We start from the raw sequence: 17,968 nt of genomic DNA, 5'->3' as shown, positions 1-17,968 counted from the left end.
TGTAGTGCGAGAATTCACTGAAGGGAAAGCAAGAGCTGGACTTTAAATTGATGAGTGCTCTATCTGTGGTGTCGGATTACGTTTATACAGTGACTCCAGCATGTCTGCTGCCCCCGCCCCTAACTCTAGATTTGCATAAGTCAAGTGATGTTGTCAAAAAAATGTACTGGTCATCTGTAGCTCAGCTGGTAGATCAAGGCGCTTTGGCGCTTGCTACGCCAGGATAGTGAGTTTGATTACTGGGACCACTCATACTTAAAATGTATGCATGCATGACTAAGTTGCTTTGGATAAAATTGTCTGATAAATGGCATATTTTATATTATTACTGACTCAATGCTTAGCTAACAAGCTTCTCTCTCTGATGTGAGCAAAGAGAGGGAGACAGGAATTTGAATGGGGAAACGACAACACCTTTCCTGTCAATATTTAGCATGCTCTAAAACAGGGGTTCTCCAACTTTGTGAGACCCCTTTTGTAATAGAAAATTCACCAGGGACCCCCCCCATAATCAGAGCACAACTCGAGTGAGACAAAAATAGCACACAAGGAGTTTTACTTTGACTTCTATGACGAACCATGTCTCGGGCCTTGGGAAGAACATTTTACGGGCCTGCCTCTTGGAATCGAAGAGAACACGTTGCAGTTTAAGCTAATTGCAATTCTACAGATGTTGTCACGTGGAAGAGTTTTTTGTTGTTGTTATTTTTCCCATGAGGCAGAGCGAGGACTTTGCAGTTCTAGAGTTAAAATGACAGCGAATCTATGTAAACAAAATAACTAGGGGGAATACAAAAAGTATTGAGTTGAAAAAAAAAAAAAAAAGATAATTTGTTGATAGTCCTGTTAATAGCAATATCCCTGTGAGCCTCCTCGGCCCATGTTGCCCAGGGTTAAGAACATAAATTGCAGGTAAATAATATTACACCCTCTAAACTTATTCCACGGATCAATTAGCCAAAATGTGTTTAATCGGTTGTTAGTAATAATCATTAATACAAATGAAATTAAAGCTCTAAAACACACTTAAAAATACAGTATAACAATTCAAAAAGGCACAAGGTTCTATGGAGACAACACAAAATTAGGTAGAGATGACAGTTTTAGCTAAGGGAAGGCAAAAACATTACGCTTATTGACAAATCATTACACTGTTGATACCAGCTTTAAAAAAGGACGGAAACCACATCCACACATGGGAAGAAATGACATACAAAAAAGAAAAAACAAGGAGTTAGTACGTTTCCCTTCTTACCAGAGCAGTGATATCCCTGGATAACTGCCAGCCGACAGGTTAGAGGCAGACAAGAGGAGAGAAGAAGGAGAGGGGAGAAACAGGAGTAAAGATGTGCAATAGAGAAACAGAGGCTGGAGCTGTCATGGCCACGGTCGCTGTCTGAATGCACCACAGAAAGGCAGAGGGCAAGAGAAGAGCAGTGAAAAAAGACGACGGGAGCAGGAACAGATAGGAGGAAAGTCACAGTCACGTTTGAGCTGCCACCTGCTTGTCCCTCTGCCACCTGAGGGCTGCCTCTCACCCACATAACTGCCTCCTCTCACCAACACTGCCTGATAGTAGTCATAAACCAGGGGTAATCTAACTTCCTACCGCTGCTGCTGTTCACTAGCTGCCTCTACCTTGGTATCCCTCTCTTACAGTGGTCATAAGAAAGTCACCACCCCCTTTCAAAATGTTCATCTTTTATTGCCTTACAGCCTGAAATGAAAACACTTCAAATCAGACTTTTTCCAGCTTTATTTACACAGTAAATAAAATAAAAAACTGAAAATGTATTAAAAGTCAAATTACACTATTTGGATAAGTTAGAATTGCAATTGCAAACTTGCTGAGGTATAACCAACCATCCTCCAGGTCACAAATCAATTTCTAACACTAATTGCTGTGTATTGCCCGTTTTATTTACTGAGAATAACCTCAGGCTTCAATAGTGCTCCGATACATTCCTAAATGTCAAAAGATGTTTGTGTGGCTTTGGCAAGCTGTGGCCTAGCCATCTAGCTATGCGTGGAATTTAGCATCACACTAGGGGCTGGAGTCGGTTCAGTTCCTTACTCCAGATGAGAGAACCAGTGGAAGTGAATAACAGGATGTGACTGTGGTTGTGGGGTGGTGTGGTCTGGCATAGCGTTATCGTCTGCTGGGCTCTGGACCCTGACGGGTGGCGTTGGTTTTCTGTGCAGATCACTGAGCCGGGCAGGAAAATGGGTAGGTGGAGCGAGGGGCCCTGGCAGACTGGCACCACAGAGGCTCTCGTCCTCTGGTCCTTAAAGCTCTCTGTCCTCTTTCTCTTTTCTATCACTCTTTCGTTCCACGCTACTTGGCTCATCCTTCACTTTCACTCCGCAGTTCTTTCCATCTGGGCCACTACTACTCAGCCCTTTTCCTGCACACACACAAACACACTTTCAAGCCTACAGCCAATATTCTTCACCTGCTGTCAACAGTCCACCGCTGGTCAGTAATCCATGAAAAATGGACTGGAGTTTGAGCTAACCTGAGGGACAGTGCTGGAAAACCTTAATGTTCAAAACAGTACTGAGTGAACGATAAAATCAATCAAATGTATTTATAAAGCCCTTTTTACATCATCATCAGCAGTTACAAAGTGCTTATACAGACATCCAGTCAAAAATGATGACTCCTCTTCCCTCTGTCCATGGCAGGGAGTCTGCTAGATGCTAAGCCCTGCACCGAGAGCCCAGTGCATGGTGTGGTGTCTATTTATGGGGAGGAAATGCTCAGAGTGCCGTTAACCCAAAGGGGACAGCAGTATTATGGGAGTGAATATTATATGATGCTACATTTCTCTTAGATCTAACATCCTGTTTAGGGGGTTCTGGTACAGGACATTATCACTTATTTTCAAATCGATCTGTGGACACCACAGATTGGAATGGCTTAAGCAATAGCCCTGGTTCCCACGGACACAGTAGTATATTTTTCTGAGCCTGTGTGATATAGGATGTGAAATCTGAAACCACTTGAAGCTGGGATGTCCCTCCTACCATTTCATTCACCCTTCCGACTGTCCAACTACTGCCTGAACTCTACTTCATAGCCACTGACAAAGCACAAGCCTGCAATCCTTACATCATATATCATCACATTCTGAGATCGATTTATAGCCTCTCGAGTGGGGCAGTGGACTAAAGCACTGCATCGCAGTTGCTAGAGATCCTGGTTTGAGTCCAGGCACTGTGGCAGCCGGAAACCCATGGGGCGTGCACAATTGGTCCAGCGTCGTCCGGGTTAGGGGAGGGTTTGGCCGGCAGGGATGTCCTTGTCCCATATCGCTCTAGTGACTCCTGTGGCGGGCCAGGCGCATGCACGCTGACACGGTTGCCAGGTGTACAGCGTTTCCTCTGACACATTGGTGTGGCTGGCTTCCGGGTGAAACGGGCATTGTGTCAAGAAGCAGTGCGGCTTGGTTGGGTCGTGTTTTGGTGGATGCATTGGCTCTTGACCTTCGACTCAAGTCTGTACGGGAGTTGCAGCGACGAGACACGACTAACTACCAATTGGAAACCACGAAATTGGGAGAAAAAGGGGTAAAAGTGTTTTTTAAATCATGTTTTTAAAAGAGATCGATTTATAGCCTTTCAACAAAAACAATTCAGATTTTAAACAAAAAAACATTAACGAGATTAAAGGTGAGTTCCGAACGTGTTCAGGAAGCCAAGCTAGAGCTCTGTGAGACGTTCACAGTGATGGAGGCAGACAGATGATTTATTTCAGAGAGAATGATTTATTTCAGCTTTTGTTTCTTTCATCACATTCCCAGAAGGTCAGAAGTTTACATACACTCAATTAGTATTTGGTGCATTGCCTTTAAATTGCTTAACTTGGGTCAAACGTTTTTCAGTTCTGCCCACCAATTTTCTCAGGGCTTTGTGATGGCCACGCCAATACCTTGACTTTGTTGTACATTTTGCTACAACTTTGGAAGTATGCTTGGTGTCATTGTCCATTTGAAAGATCCATTGGCGACCAAGCTTTAACTTCCTGACTGATGTCTTGAGATGTTGCTTCAACATATCCACATAATTTTCCTACCTCATGATGCCATCTATTTTGTGAAGTGTACCAGTCCTTCCTGAAGCAAAGCACCCCCACAACATGTTGCCGCCACACCCGTGCTTCACGGTTGGGATGGTGTTCTTTGGATTGCAAGCATTCCCATTTTTCCTCCAAACATAACTATGGTCTTTATGGCCAAACAGTTATATTTTTGTTTCATCAGACCAGAGGACATTTCTTCAAAAAGTACAATATTTGTCCCCATGTGCAGTTGCAAACCGTAGTCTGGCTTTTTTTATGGCGGTTTTGGAGCAGTGGCTTCTTCCTTGCTGAGCAGCCTTTCAGGTTATGTCGATATAGGACTCGTTTTACTGTGGATATAGATACATTTGTACCCGTTTCCTCCAGCATCTTCACATGGTCCTTTGCTGTTGTTCTGGGATTGATTTGCACTTTTCCCACCAAAGTACGTACATCTCTAGGAGACAGAACGCGTCTCCTTCCTGAGCGGTATGACAGCTGCGTGATCTCATGGTGTTTATACTTGCGTACTATTGTTTGTACAAATGAACATGGTACCTTCAGGCGTTTGGAAATTGCCCCCAAGCATGAACCAGACCTGTGGGAGGTCTACAATTATTTTTCTGGCATCTTGGCTGATTTCTTTTGATTTTCCCATGATGTCAAGCAAGGAGGCACTGAGTGTGAAGGTAGGCCTTGAAATAAATCCACAGTTACACCTCCTATTGACTCAAATGATGTCAATTAGTCTATCAGAAGCTTCTAAAGCAATGACATCATTTTCTGGAATTTTCCAAGCTGTTTAGTGGCACAGTCAACTTAGTGTATGTAAACTTCTGACACACTGGAATTGTGATACAGTGAATTATAAGTGAAATAATCTGTCTGTAAACAATTATTGTAAAAATTACTTGTATCATACACAGAGGAGATGTCTTGCAAAACTTGCCAAAACTATAGTTTGTTAACAAGAAATTAATTTGTGGAGTGGTTGAAAAACTAGTTTTAATGACTCCAACCTAAGTGTATGTACATTTCCGAGGATATGGGAACAACTACCTTCTGAGAAAAGTACAAAGTAACTACCCATCCCACTTTAGGCACAAACAATGATCAATTCATGATTCCCATAAACCTTCACAAGTGACTTCAATTCTCTAGTCAACAATAATCAAGGAAGATACTCAAGCACAAAGTTAGGAGGACGGACTTAAATGAATTGTACTTACCAACTGCAAAATGTCCTCATCTTTTGGCATCACACATAGTTCCAACAAGGTGTCGCTGTGAGAGGGACAAAAGTAGTAGAGATTCCGCTTATGAGTTGGAGCAGTAGTGTGCACAATCAACATAGTTCATGTAACAACTAAACCTTTTTTTGCATAGTTTAGACTTAGCTTTAAGGTATGTTCATGAGTAGGAGGGTAAAGGTTTAGTAACATTGGGAACTGACAGTTATATATGCCATGGGCGCATGGATTGCTCAACAATGCCTGTGTGCCAATTTCCAAGGAATGTTAAATGGGTAGAGCAACATTTGAAAAAGTTCCTGAAGAAACTGCATTTCAGTGACACCACATAGCACCCTTTGAATTTCCAGAGAAGGAAATGGTTTATGTTTAATTTCAAATATTTAGTTTGAATGATTAGATTAACAAAAAGCTGTTCATTTTTACTTGATCTAATCTCGATAGCACCGAAACGAGACTAGGTTTCTGAAATGTGCAGAGCCTTAAATACTTTAATAAGGCACTTCCTGGTAAGGTTTCCTGCAACCTATTAGCATTGTTTCAAAATAACCCCCCTTCTTCATGTAAAACTCCATGAGAGTGATGTATAAGAGAAGCAGGCAGTCCCTTACCTGTTCTGTATCAAAGCGATCACTTGGGAGTACGTCTTTCCAATGATACTTTCTCTGTTCACCTTTACAATCCGGTCCCCTGAAGGGAAGAAAATTCACATTGAAAACACTTTGAATGTGTCTCCAATGGACATGTAGCATATGAAAAGAAAAACACAATCATTGACAGTGGATGGTTGCAACGCCATATGACAATTTTAAAATGTGATGCTGTGTGCCCAATAATCCCTCATTTTGGGTAAGGATGTAGCTCTCAGTACTGTAGCATTTCCTCTCACACAGATAAGACTGTGTTGGGATCAAAGGGGAATAGTGACACGGCATAAATGTGTTTATAGTCAACCCTACTGTACACGTTGCCTATGTCCCAAATTCAAATGGCACCCTATACTCTATATATAGCGCACCCCCATAGGGCTCTGGTCAGAAGTAGTGCACTTTATAGGGAATAGGGTGCCATTGAGGACTCAGGCGTTTTCATTCAAGTTTTCGGGAAGAGGATATCTACAGGAAGCTGGTTAGAGGGAGTTATGGACAGAGTAGAGCTAATTGTGGGGAAACCAGTGCACTCTCCTTTCCCAGGAAAGTGGCTATTCAGTAGTAAAAGTGAAAGCTAGGCTGTGTGTCTGTGCTAGAGTTGAATAACGGAAACCGGGATACCAAGATCAGCCACCCAGAACCACTCCCTTTTCCCAGTATAAATAACTGTGAGAAACCAATAAATTATAATAAATAATTCCCATGAACAGCACGACGTGAAATAGAACTGTTAAACTATATGCGATGTCTAAATCTGGCTTCTCTACGGGACACAGCCTACCCTCTGCTATCTGCATGATCAATCATCAATGCTCAGGGTGGGGACAGATAGCGCATCTCAGTATGGAGGACAGTTCACAATGAGTGTACACTAAACAAACGTATGTGGACACCCCTTCAAATGAGTGGATTCGGTAATCTCAGCCACACGATTGCTGACAGGTGTATAAAATAGAGCAAACAGCCATACACTCTCCATAGACAAAACGGTGGCAGTAGAATGGCCTGTACTGAAGATCTCAGTGACTTTCAACGTGGCACCGTCATAGGATGCCACCTTTCCAACAAGTCAGTTCGTCAAATTTCTGCCCTGCTAGAGCTGCTCTGGTCAACTGCAAGTGCTGTTATTATGAAGTGGAAACGTCTCGGAGCAACAAAGGCTCAGCTGCGAAGTGGTAGGCCACACAAGTTCACAGAACAGGACTGCAGAGTGCTGAAGCGCGTAGCACATCAAACTCGTCTATGCCAACTGTAAAGTTGGGTGGAGGAATAACGGTCTGGGGCTGTTTTTCATGGTTCGGGCTAGGTTTAAGTGAAGGAAAATCTTAACACTACAGCATACAATGACATTCTAAAAGACTCTGTGCTTCCAACTTTGTGGGGAAAGCCCTTTCCTATTTCAGCATAATAATGCCCCCATGCATAAAGTGAGGTTCAAACAGAAATAGTTTGCCGAGATCGGTGTGGAATAACTTGACTGGCCTGCACAGAGCCCTGACCTCAACCGCGCTGAACACGTATAGGGTGAATTGAAACCCCGATGTTGGGCCAGGCCTAATCGTCCAACATCAGAGTTAACAAATAACAAAACAATATATACAGTGAGGCAAAAAAGTATTTAGTCAGCCACCAATTGTGCAAGTTCTCCCACTTAAAAAGATGAGGCCTGTAATTTTCATCATAGATACACTTCTACTATGACAGACAAAATGAGAAAAAAAATTCCAGAAAATCACATTGTAGGATTTTTAATGAATTTATTTGAAAATTATGGTGGAAAATAAGTATTTGGTCAATAACAAAAGTGTTTCAATACTTTGTCATTGCCAACAAAGGCTATATAACAGAGGTCAAACGTTTTCTGTAAGTCTTCACAAGGTTCACACACACTGTTGCTGGTATTTTGGCAGATCTCCTCTAGAGCAGTGATGTTTTGGGGCTGTTGCTGGGCAACACGGACTTTCAACTCCCTCCAAAGATTTTCTATGGGGTTGACAACTGGAGACTGGCTAGGCCACTTCAGGACCTTGAAATGCTTCTTATGAAGCCACTCCTTCGTTGCCCGTGCGGTGTGTTTGGGATCATTGTCATGCTGAAAGACCCAGCCATGTTTCATCTTCAATGCCCTTGCTGATGGAAGGAGGTTTTCACTCAAAATCTCACGATACATGGCCCCATTCATTCTTTCCTTTACACGGATCAGTCGTCCTGGTCCCTTTGCAGAAAAACAGCCCCAAAGCATGATGTTTCCACCCCCATGCTTCACAGTAGGTATGGTGTTCTTTGGATGCAACTCAGCATTCTTTGTCCTCCAAACACGATGAGTTGAGTTTTACCAAAAAGTTATATTTTGGTTTCATCTGACCATATGACATTCTCCCAATCTTCTTCTGGATCATCCAAATGCTCTCTAGCAAACTTCAGACGGGCCTGGACATGTACTGGCTTAAGCAGGGGGACACGTCTGGCACTGCAGGATTTGAGTCCCTGGCGGTGTAGTGTGTTACTGATGGTAGGCTTTGTTACTTTGGTCCCAGCTCTCTGCAGGTCATTCACTAGGTCCCCCCGTGTGGTTCTGGGATTTTTGCTCACCGTTCTTGTGATTATTTTGACCCCACGGGGTGAGATCTTGCGTGGAGCCCCAGATTGAGGGAGATTATCAGTGGTCCTTGTATGTCTTCCATTTCCTAATAATTGCTCCCACAGTTGCTCCCACAGTTGATTTCTTCAAACCAAGCTGCTTACGTATTTGCAGATTCAGTCTTCCCAGCCTGGTGAAGGTCTACAATTTTGTTTCTGGTGTCCTTTGACAGCTCTTTGGTCTTGGCCATAGTGGAGTTTGGAGTGTGACTGTTTGAGGTTGTGGACAGGTGTCTTTTATACTGATAACAAGTTCAAACAGGTGCCATTAATACAGGTAACGAGTGGAGGACAGAGGAGCCTCTTAAAGAAGAAGTTACAGGTCTGTGAGAGCCAGAACTCTTGCTTGTATGTAGGCGACCAAATACTTATTTTCCACCATAATGTGCAAATAAATTCATTAAAAATCCTACAATGTGACTTTTTTCTCTCATTTTGTCTGTCATAGTGATGATGGAAATTACAGGCCTCTCCAATCTTTTTAAGTGGGAGAAATTGCACAATTGGTGGCTGACTAAATACTTTTTTACCCCACTGCACTTATTTTAATTTATTTTATTAACAAATTCACGAGTGAAAAAGTCACTCAACAACTGGATGTGCCACCTTTAACAGCAATGACTGCAACCAAATTGTTTTTATTTTATCTTTATTTAACCAGGCAAGTCAGTTAAGAACAAATTCTTATTTTCAATGACAGCCTAGGAACAGTGGGTAGCATTTCCCCTCACACAACTGCCTTGTTCAGGGGCAGAACGACAGATTTGTACCTTGTCAGCTCGGGATTTGAACTTGTAACCTTTCGGTTTCTAGTCCAATGATCTAACCACTCGGCTACCATGCCGCCCCAAAAGCTTCCTGTAGTTGTTGATCAGTCGCTCACATCTCTGTGAAGGAATTTTGGCTGACTCTTGCATGCAGAACTGCTTTAACTCAGCGACATTTGTGGGTTTTCAAGTCCTGCCGCAACATCTCCATTGGGATTAAGTCTGGACTTCCCTAGGCCATTCCAAAATGTCAAATTGGTTACTTTTTAACCATTTTCATGTAGAGTTGATTGTGTGTTTTCGTTCATTGTCTTGCTGCATGACCCAACTGCACTTCAGCTCACAGACAGATGACCTGACATTCTCCGGTAGAATTATCTGATTCAGAGCAGAATTCATGGTTTCTTCTATTAAAGAAAGTTGTCCAGGTCCTGAGGCAGCAAATCATTAAACTACCACCACCATGCTTGACCGTTGGTATGAGGTTGTTACTGTCGAATGCAGTGTTAGGTTTTTGCCAGACATAACAGGACCCGTCTCATCCAAAATGTTGACAGAAGTTTGCCAAAAAGCACATTGGAAGCACCTGGATGATCACCGATACCCCTTGGAAGAATGTTCTATGGACAGATGAGTAAAAAGTATACCTTTTTGGATGACATGGGTCCCATTATGATTGGCGAAACACACACAACCAGTCAATCTTAGTGAAGAGAAGTGATAGCTGCCTGCATCTTATTCTAGTCCTATATTATTCAAACATGTCATTACAATGATGAAGATAAGGACAACAAAACATTTAATTTACTTGTTGAAGGAATGAAGAAACAATAGAGGAGGAGGAGGTAGGCTAATACGCACATGGCACAACAACAGGAGAAATGTTATGAAAGGTACAGTGGCAAGAAAAAGTATGTGTACTCTTTGGAAATACCTGCATTTTTGAACGAATTGGTAATAATAATGATCTGATCTTCATCTACTTCACAACAATTGACAAACACAGTCTCGTTAAACTAATAAACAGTTATACGTTTTCATGTCTTTATTGAACACAGTGTGTAAACATTCACAGTGCAGAGTGGAAAAAGTATGTGAACCTTTGGATTTAATAACTGGTTGACCCTCCTTTGGTAGCAATAACCTCAATCAAACATGTTCTGTAGTTGTGTGTTTTGGGTCATTGTCCTGTTGCATTACCCAACTTATGTTGAGGTTCAATTTGGAGGACAGATAGCCTAACATTCTCCTGCAAAAGGTCTTGATAAACTTGGGGGGAAATGTCTCTGTCGATGATAGCAAGCTGTTCAGGCCCTGAGGGAGCAAAGCAGCCCCAAACCATGATGCTCCCTCCACCATACTTTACAGTTGGGATGATGTTGAAGTGCTGTACCTTTTTTTTCTCCACACATAGTGTTGCGTGTTCCTTCCAAACAACTCAATTGTAGTTTCATCTGTCCACAGAATATTTTACCAGTAGCACTGTGGAACATCCAGGTGCACTTTTGCAAACTATTTGGACAGCAGTGGCTTCTTCCATTGTGTCCTCCCACGAACACCATTCTTGTTTAGTGTTTTACGTATCTTAGACTCGTCAACAGAGATGTTAGCATGTTCCAGAGATTTCTGTAAGTTTTTAGCTGACACTATAGGATTCTTCTTAACCTCATTGAGCATTCTGCACGGTGCTCTTGGTGTTATCTTTGCAGGACAGCCACTCATAGGGAGAATAGCAACAGTGCTTAACTTTCTCCATTTATATAAAATTTGTCTTACCGTGGACTGATGAACATCAAGGCTTTTAGAGATACTTTTGTAACCCTTTCCAGCTTGATGCAAAGTCAACAATTCTTAATCTAAGGTCTTCTGAGATCTCTTTTGTTCGAGGCATGGTTCACATCAGGCAATGCTTCTTGAGAGTAGCCAACTCAAATTTTGTGAATGTTTTTAGCTTTTCGAGAAGTCATTTGCCTAGGGGTTCACATACGTTTTCCAACCTACACTGTGAATGGTTAAATTATGTATTCAATATAGACATGAAAAATACAATAATTCGTGTGTTATTAGTTTAAGCACACTATGCTTGTCTATTGTGTGACTTAGATGAAGATCAGATCAAATTTGATGACCAATTTATGCAGAAATCCAGGTAATACCAAAGGGTTCACATACCTTTTCTTGCCACTGTATATATGTGCCAGCCTACTAATTATACAAATGTAAAATATTATATTTTAAAATCAAATTCACTAGCCTATAACTGGAACTTTGTAGGTCGCATGTTCTGCACCAGCATGGCATGTTCTCGCCAACCTTCATGGTTTGAATGAGGTCCGAATTCCAATCCATATAATACAGTATAATACAATACAGTCCACACATTCAAAAAGATTAGGCTATTGGAGCTCGTTTAATTTATTACCCAAGAGAGCACAGCGACATCTTATGCCCTCAATGTTTTACTGTTGTGCATAATGTGCGGTAGCCTATATTTTTATTTATTTATTATTTTACCTTTATTTAACTATGCAAGTCAGTTAAGAACAAATTCTTATTTTCAATGACGGCCTAGGAACAGTGGGTTAACTGCCTGTTCAGGGGTAGAACGACAGATTCGTACCAGCTGGGGGATTTGAACTTGCAACCTTTTGGTTACTTGTCCAATGCGCTTACCACTAGTCTAAACTGCCACCCCATATCATAGGCTATGTAGTGGATAATGGCTTGGGATCATAAAATGGATTTAATATAGGGCTCATAAAATGTCCTTATTTGTATGGCTCATCAGGCTTAGGTAGCATCAGGCTTCAGTGTTCATGTTGATCAAAGCTCTAATCAAATCCAGATATATTTATACGTTTTAGAATGACACTTCCAGTTTCGGCAGGAAATACCAGGTTACCAGGAAGTGAGTTATTCTTGGATGGAACATTTGTAAAATAGCGGGAAAATATTAAACCCTAGTCTGTGCCACTTTGCCGTTCCTGCCATGTAGCCAACCAACAGCACTGAGAGTACAGTGGCATTGCATGCGTATATGGTGACCACATTCTCTGATTTGGCTTTAATTAAATTAGATGACAAGACAAATCTTTGTTTTGACAACAAGCAAATGATATAGAAGTGAATGTGGTCTTGAGAATCCACAAGCGTCAGGGAAATGTATCTATATTGTGTTGTCAAATCAGGGGCAGCAGGTAGTCTAGCGGTTAAAAGCATTGGGCCAGTAACCGAAAGGTCAGCAAGGTGGAAAAATCTGCCCCTTGAGCAAGGCAGTTAACCCCCAACAATAACTGCTCCCCAGGCGCCTATGATGTGGATGTCGATTAAGGCAACCCCCCCACACCTCTCTGATTTAGAGGGGTTGGGTGGAATGCGGAAGACACATTTCGGTTAAATGCATTAATTTGTGCAACTGACTAGGTATCCCACTTCCCTTTCCCAAATCAGTGGCACTAAACATGAGTCATGCTGTTGTTACCTGTACAGAGTCCAGCTCCGTGGGCAGGGCCTCCCTCCTTCACTTGCTTGACGAAGATGGTGTCCATTGGCTCCAGCCTGTTCCTCTGTCTCCCTGGAAACAGAAAAAGCGCACCGGGGGTCAGGTGCCATGGTGCAGAGCCAAGGGACTATCACTACTAGGATTAGAGCTAGCTACATCACTAGCATTACAGCTTGCTGGCACTTTCAAATGTTAGCATAGGTACACATCTAACGTATGAAAACATGGTCTAGGGAGGGAGTAAGTGTTCTCATTTAAAGAAGAGGGAGAGCTCTCTTTTCAGATGAACACAGCAGGGTTTACTCAGCTGGAACCACACACTGCCAAGAGGCCAGACAAGACAGCAGTGTTTCTACATGCCATTGAAAAGTTTGTTTGTTTATCTGAATAAATTGCACGCCTCTATCTAAATAAATAAATAAATACAAAATAAATAAAAAAGCTGCAACATCTGCATCATAACACATTAACATAGGCTTCTCAACACAGACCCCTACTTTTAGTGTTCAGCGTCCCAAATAATGGGGTGAACCCTGAATTGCGCTTAAGGCAAATTTGGGCCGGAACATAATTGCAAATGAACAGCAAGAAGCCCAAACAGATATGTTTACTAATGATTATAAGTAATTGTTTTACTAGCTTTGTCTATTAAACTTTCTTTATCTCCTCTTTTCAACGGTCATTTGATGCCTGAACAGCTCATACCTAGATGCACAGGGGTGTAGAGCACTATAGGCTTTTGCACTTCAGTAAAAAAACAAAAATAAAATAAACCTCAGTCATTCTATAATTTCAAATCCAAAGTGCTGGAGTACAGAGTCAAAAAAATGCATCGCTGTCCCAATACTTTTGAAGCCCGCTGTATAGGACTGATACCGGATGACATACCTAGTTTAAAATTATGTCCATCTGATAGTTCCAGTAATAAAGTTGTCGATGACGCATGACTTTGTGCTTGGCTAGCAACTGGAAATGGGGGTTACGCCTAGTAACCAAAGAATGACATGGCTCCAACGCAAGGGGAGTAACCAACGACCTTGCGTCACCTACACACAATACCCAATAATGTGAAGGCGGAATTACATTTTCAGAAATGTTAACAACTTCAAAATGAAAAGCTGAAATGCCTGGAGTCAAATCAGTATTCAACACATGTTTAGTCATTTAGCAGAAGCTCTTATCCAGACTTACAGTAAGTGGTAGGTGCATACATTTTTCATATGTTTTCCCCCGTGGGAATCGAACCTACCTTTGTTAATGCAACCCCTTTGTTACAGCACGCCCAAATAAGTTCAGCAGTAAAAATGTGCTGAACAAGTCACACAATAATTGGCATGGATGCAATAATAGTGTTAACCATGATTTTTGAATGACTCCCTCATCTCTGTACCCTGGTTTCTCAAATGATTGCCTCGCCTGGTTTACCAACTATTTCTCTGATCAGAGTTCAGTGTGTCAAATCAGAGGGCCTGTTGTCTGGGACCTCTGACAGTGTCTATGGGTGTGCCACAGGGTTCAATTCTCGGGCTGACTCTCTTTTCTGTATACATCAATGATGTTGCTCTTGCTGCTGGTAATTCTCTCATCCACCTCTACGCAGACGACACCATTCTGTATACTTCTGGCCTCTCCTTGGACATTGTGTTAACTAACCTCCAGAAGAGCTTCAATTCCATACAACTCTCCTTCCGTGGTCTCCAACTGCTCTTAAACGCAAGTAAAACTAAATGCATGCTTTTCAATCGATCGCTGCTCGCCTGTCCAGCATCACTACTCTGGACGGCTCTGACTTAGAATACGTGGACAACTACAAATACCTGGGTGTCTGGTTAGACTGTAAACTCTCCTTCCAGACTCACATTAAGCATCTCCAATCCAAAATTAAATCTATAATCGGCTTCCTATATCTCAACAAAGCATTCTTCACTCATGCTGCCAAACATACCCTCGTAAAACTGACCATCCTACCGATCCTCAACTTCGGTGATGTCATCTATAAAATAGCCTCCAACACTCTACTCAACAAACTGAATGCAGTCTATCACAGTGCTATCCGTTTTGTCACCAAAGCCCCATACACTAGCCACCATTGCGACCTGTACGCTCTCGTTGGTTGGCCCTCGCTTCATACTCGTCACCAAACCCACTGGCTCCAGGTTATCTACAAGTCTCTGCTAGGTAAAGCCCCGCCTTATCTCAGCTCACTGAAGCAGCACCCACTCGTAGCACGCGCTCCAGCAGGTATATCTCACTGGTCACCCCCAAAGCCAATTCCTCCTTTGGTCGTCTTTCCTTCCAGTTCTCTGCTGCCCATGACTGGAACGAATTGCAAAAATCTCGGAAGCTGGAGACTCACATCTCCCTCACTAGCTTTAAGCGCCAGCTGTCAGAGCAGTTTAGAGATCACTGCACCTGTACTTAGCCTATCTGTAAACAGCCCATCTATCTAACTACCTCATCCCCATACTGGCTTTTATTTATTTATTTTGCTCCTTTGCACCCCAGTATCTCCACCTGCACATTCATCTTCTGCCGATCTACCATTCCAGTGTTTAATAGCTATATTGTAATAACTTCGCCACCATGGCCTATTTATTTCCTCAACTTACCTCATTTGCACTCACTGTATATAGACTTTTTGTTTTCTTTTGTTCTACTGTAATATTGAATGTATGTTTTGTTTATTCCATGTGCAACTGTTGTTGTATGTGTCGAATTGCTACGCTTTATCTTGGCCAGTTCGCAGTTGCAAATGAGAACTTGTTCTCAACTAGCCTACCTGGTTAAATAAAGGTGAAATAAAAATAAATAAATAAAAACACATAATTATCTGTAAGGCCCCTCAGTTGTGATGAGAATTTCAAAACAGTCAACCACATAAAATGTGCAAATATTTTACAATCCAAGTGTGCCAAGCTTATAGAGACTTAATCAAAAAGATTCACAGCTGTAATCACTGCCAAAGGTAACATGTATTGACTCAGGGGTGTGAATACTTATGTAAATGAGACATGTTTTCACTTTGACATTATGGGGTATTGTGTGTAGATGGGTGAGAAAAAAAACCATTTAATCCATTTTGAATTCAGACTGCAACAACAAAATGTGGAATAAGTCAAGGGGTATGAATACTTTTTGAAGGCACCTCACAAGCGCCACTGTGTTTGTGTGTGTGAAAAGGGGAGGGTGTCACCATAGAGTGGAGGGAAGTGTGTGGGGGTGGTAATGTATTCCTGTGTGTCTATTTATTTGTCTGAGTCGGTGAGACAAGAGATCGAGGGAGATTTTCTCAAATGTCAGGTGAATTGAGACGCTGCCGGTCAAATGTCCGGTGACACATTTTCACGACGGAAACCCTGGCCGGTGGGTGGGTGCGTGAGTCCCTGGGCTGTGTGCCACGCTGTCAGTTTAAACATTGTACTCTGGACAGGCTGTGGAGACGAGGCAGCTGGAGCTTTGTCTTCTTTAAAAAGATCTTTATTACAAGTGTCAGAACCAAAAGGAGAAGGCAAGCACAACTCTGTAAACAACTCTGTAAATCTCCACAAACAGTCAGCTTCTGACCTAAACATCTCTCTGAACAACATATCCCTGATTCTCACTATTAGTATGAACAGACACGCTGACAGAATTCCGGAAGACCCACACGTGGAGAGACATGCAAATACAAAGCGTCTCGCATAATCATGTGCCACTTCAGGAAAGTTATGTATTTTGCTGCCCTAAACTCCCTCTTGTGGTGGAAAATACTATGTCAGAGGATGAATGCTTCTGATGAGTGAAGAAATGCTCTGAATAATACATTTTAAAAAATCAGCCCAAACTGATCTTATAGATCTACTCTATTGGTGTTGAATTGTCTATTTATTTTGCCAAAGCCTTTGCCTACAACAAATTAACACTATTCTGGTGTATTTATGGCAGCCCTATAGCATATCTGCAGTATATACCTGTGAACCTACAGTACAATGGCAGAAATGACCAAGGTGAGCACAAAACAGACTAAACCTAACCTGCAATGTGACAATTTGTGTATGTTATACTGTTTTAACTACAAATTGATTTCCACCATAAGAGAGCGACACCTTTATTCCAGCAGATGGCACTAGAGGGCATACAATGAGGAACAAAGTCATTGCTCAATGTTACTTACATGATGAGAGCCGTAGTAATCCAAGGGCAAAACGGCATTACCCTTCACCTTCATTCCATTTCACTATTTAACCCTTTCAAAATGGGTGACAAGTGTGTCGTCCTAATTTGTCTGAAGGATACCATGGAATCCCAGTTCCAAATGACAAGGCTACACTGCTACTTCCATTTTAATGGAAAATGGTTGCAAGTGTCGAAAAAAAAGGGTATGACTTTATCTAATTTAAATCTTATTTCATATCTAAAAGGTTAAATAAACTGACTGACAATACTGCTTAAAAAAGAAAGATTCACAGGGGACACAAACGCCTCTCTTGCCGAGAGAGAAACCCAAAAGCCTGCTCTTCCCTGTTCCATCAAGAGAAACCTCTCCTCATCCCATTCCAACATCAATCCGACAACGTTCAGATTCGACTGTACAAATTGGATTCTGGAGTTTCCAGCCCTACAGCTGGATAAGCGAGATTAAAAATCAGGAAATCAACAGCTTTGGATATTTTTAAAGTCCCTATCCTACTAAAGTAGAATGACAGTTGAGATTGATGAAATAGGACAACGTTACATATTTGACCTTTTTAATTCGCAGACAGCTGTTGGCTGGAAAAGGATAAATATATATACATTTTTTTACTTCGATATAAATATTGCTACAGCCAGATGTAAATAGAAGAATCAGATGTGTTCCATCGAGCAGACCAATAGGCTTTTAGCTGTAGCGATACAGTATGCGGCTTTCCCTTCAAGCTACTACTTGAACAACTAATACAGTTGTTGAAGCATTCTACTAGAGGTCAATGTAGGAGAGGTCGAGTCAAAGAGCAGTGGGCTGGATTCGAACCCATGCTGAATATGACATAATATATGTTTTCCGGGGTCAGTGCGGCTCCAACTGCTGGACAACACAGGCCACAAACTGCTTTAAGGCAAATAATCCATCATTACATGTT

At 41.9% G+C, this 17,968-nt stretch overlaps 1 protein-coding gene across 1 annotated transcript in view; it reads right to left on the bottom strand.

Moving 5' to 3' along the window:
* LOC135517405 (rho GTPase-activating protein 21-like) overlaps positions 1–17,968 on the bottom strand; it is an 88,688-nt gene that overhangs the window by 19,674 nt on the left and 51,046 nt on the right. The window contains 4 exon segments of the mRNA XM_064941659.1: positions 1,256–1,279; positions 5,290–5,344; positions 5,922–6,000; positions 12,849–12,941. Of these exon segments, the coding sequence (XP_064797731.1) occupies positions 1,256–1,279; positions 5,290–5,344; positions 5,922–6,000; positions 12,849–12,941 (251 nt within the window).

This window comes from Oncorhynchus masou, chromosome 28 (assembly GCF_036934945.1).
Source record: "Oncorhynchus masou masou isolate Uvic2021 chromosome 28, UVic_Omas_1.1, whole genome shotgun sequence".
Lineage (NCBI taxonomy): Eukaryota > Metazoa > Chordata > Actinopteri > Salmoniformes > Salmonidae > Oncorhynchus > Oncorhynchus masou.
Note: the sequence above shows the minus strand (reverse complement) of the source record. Positions and strands in the feature narration are given on the sequence as shown.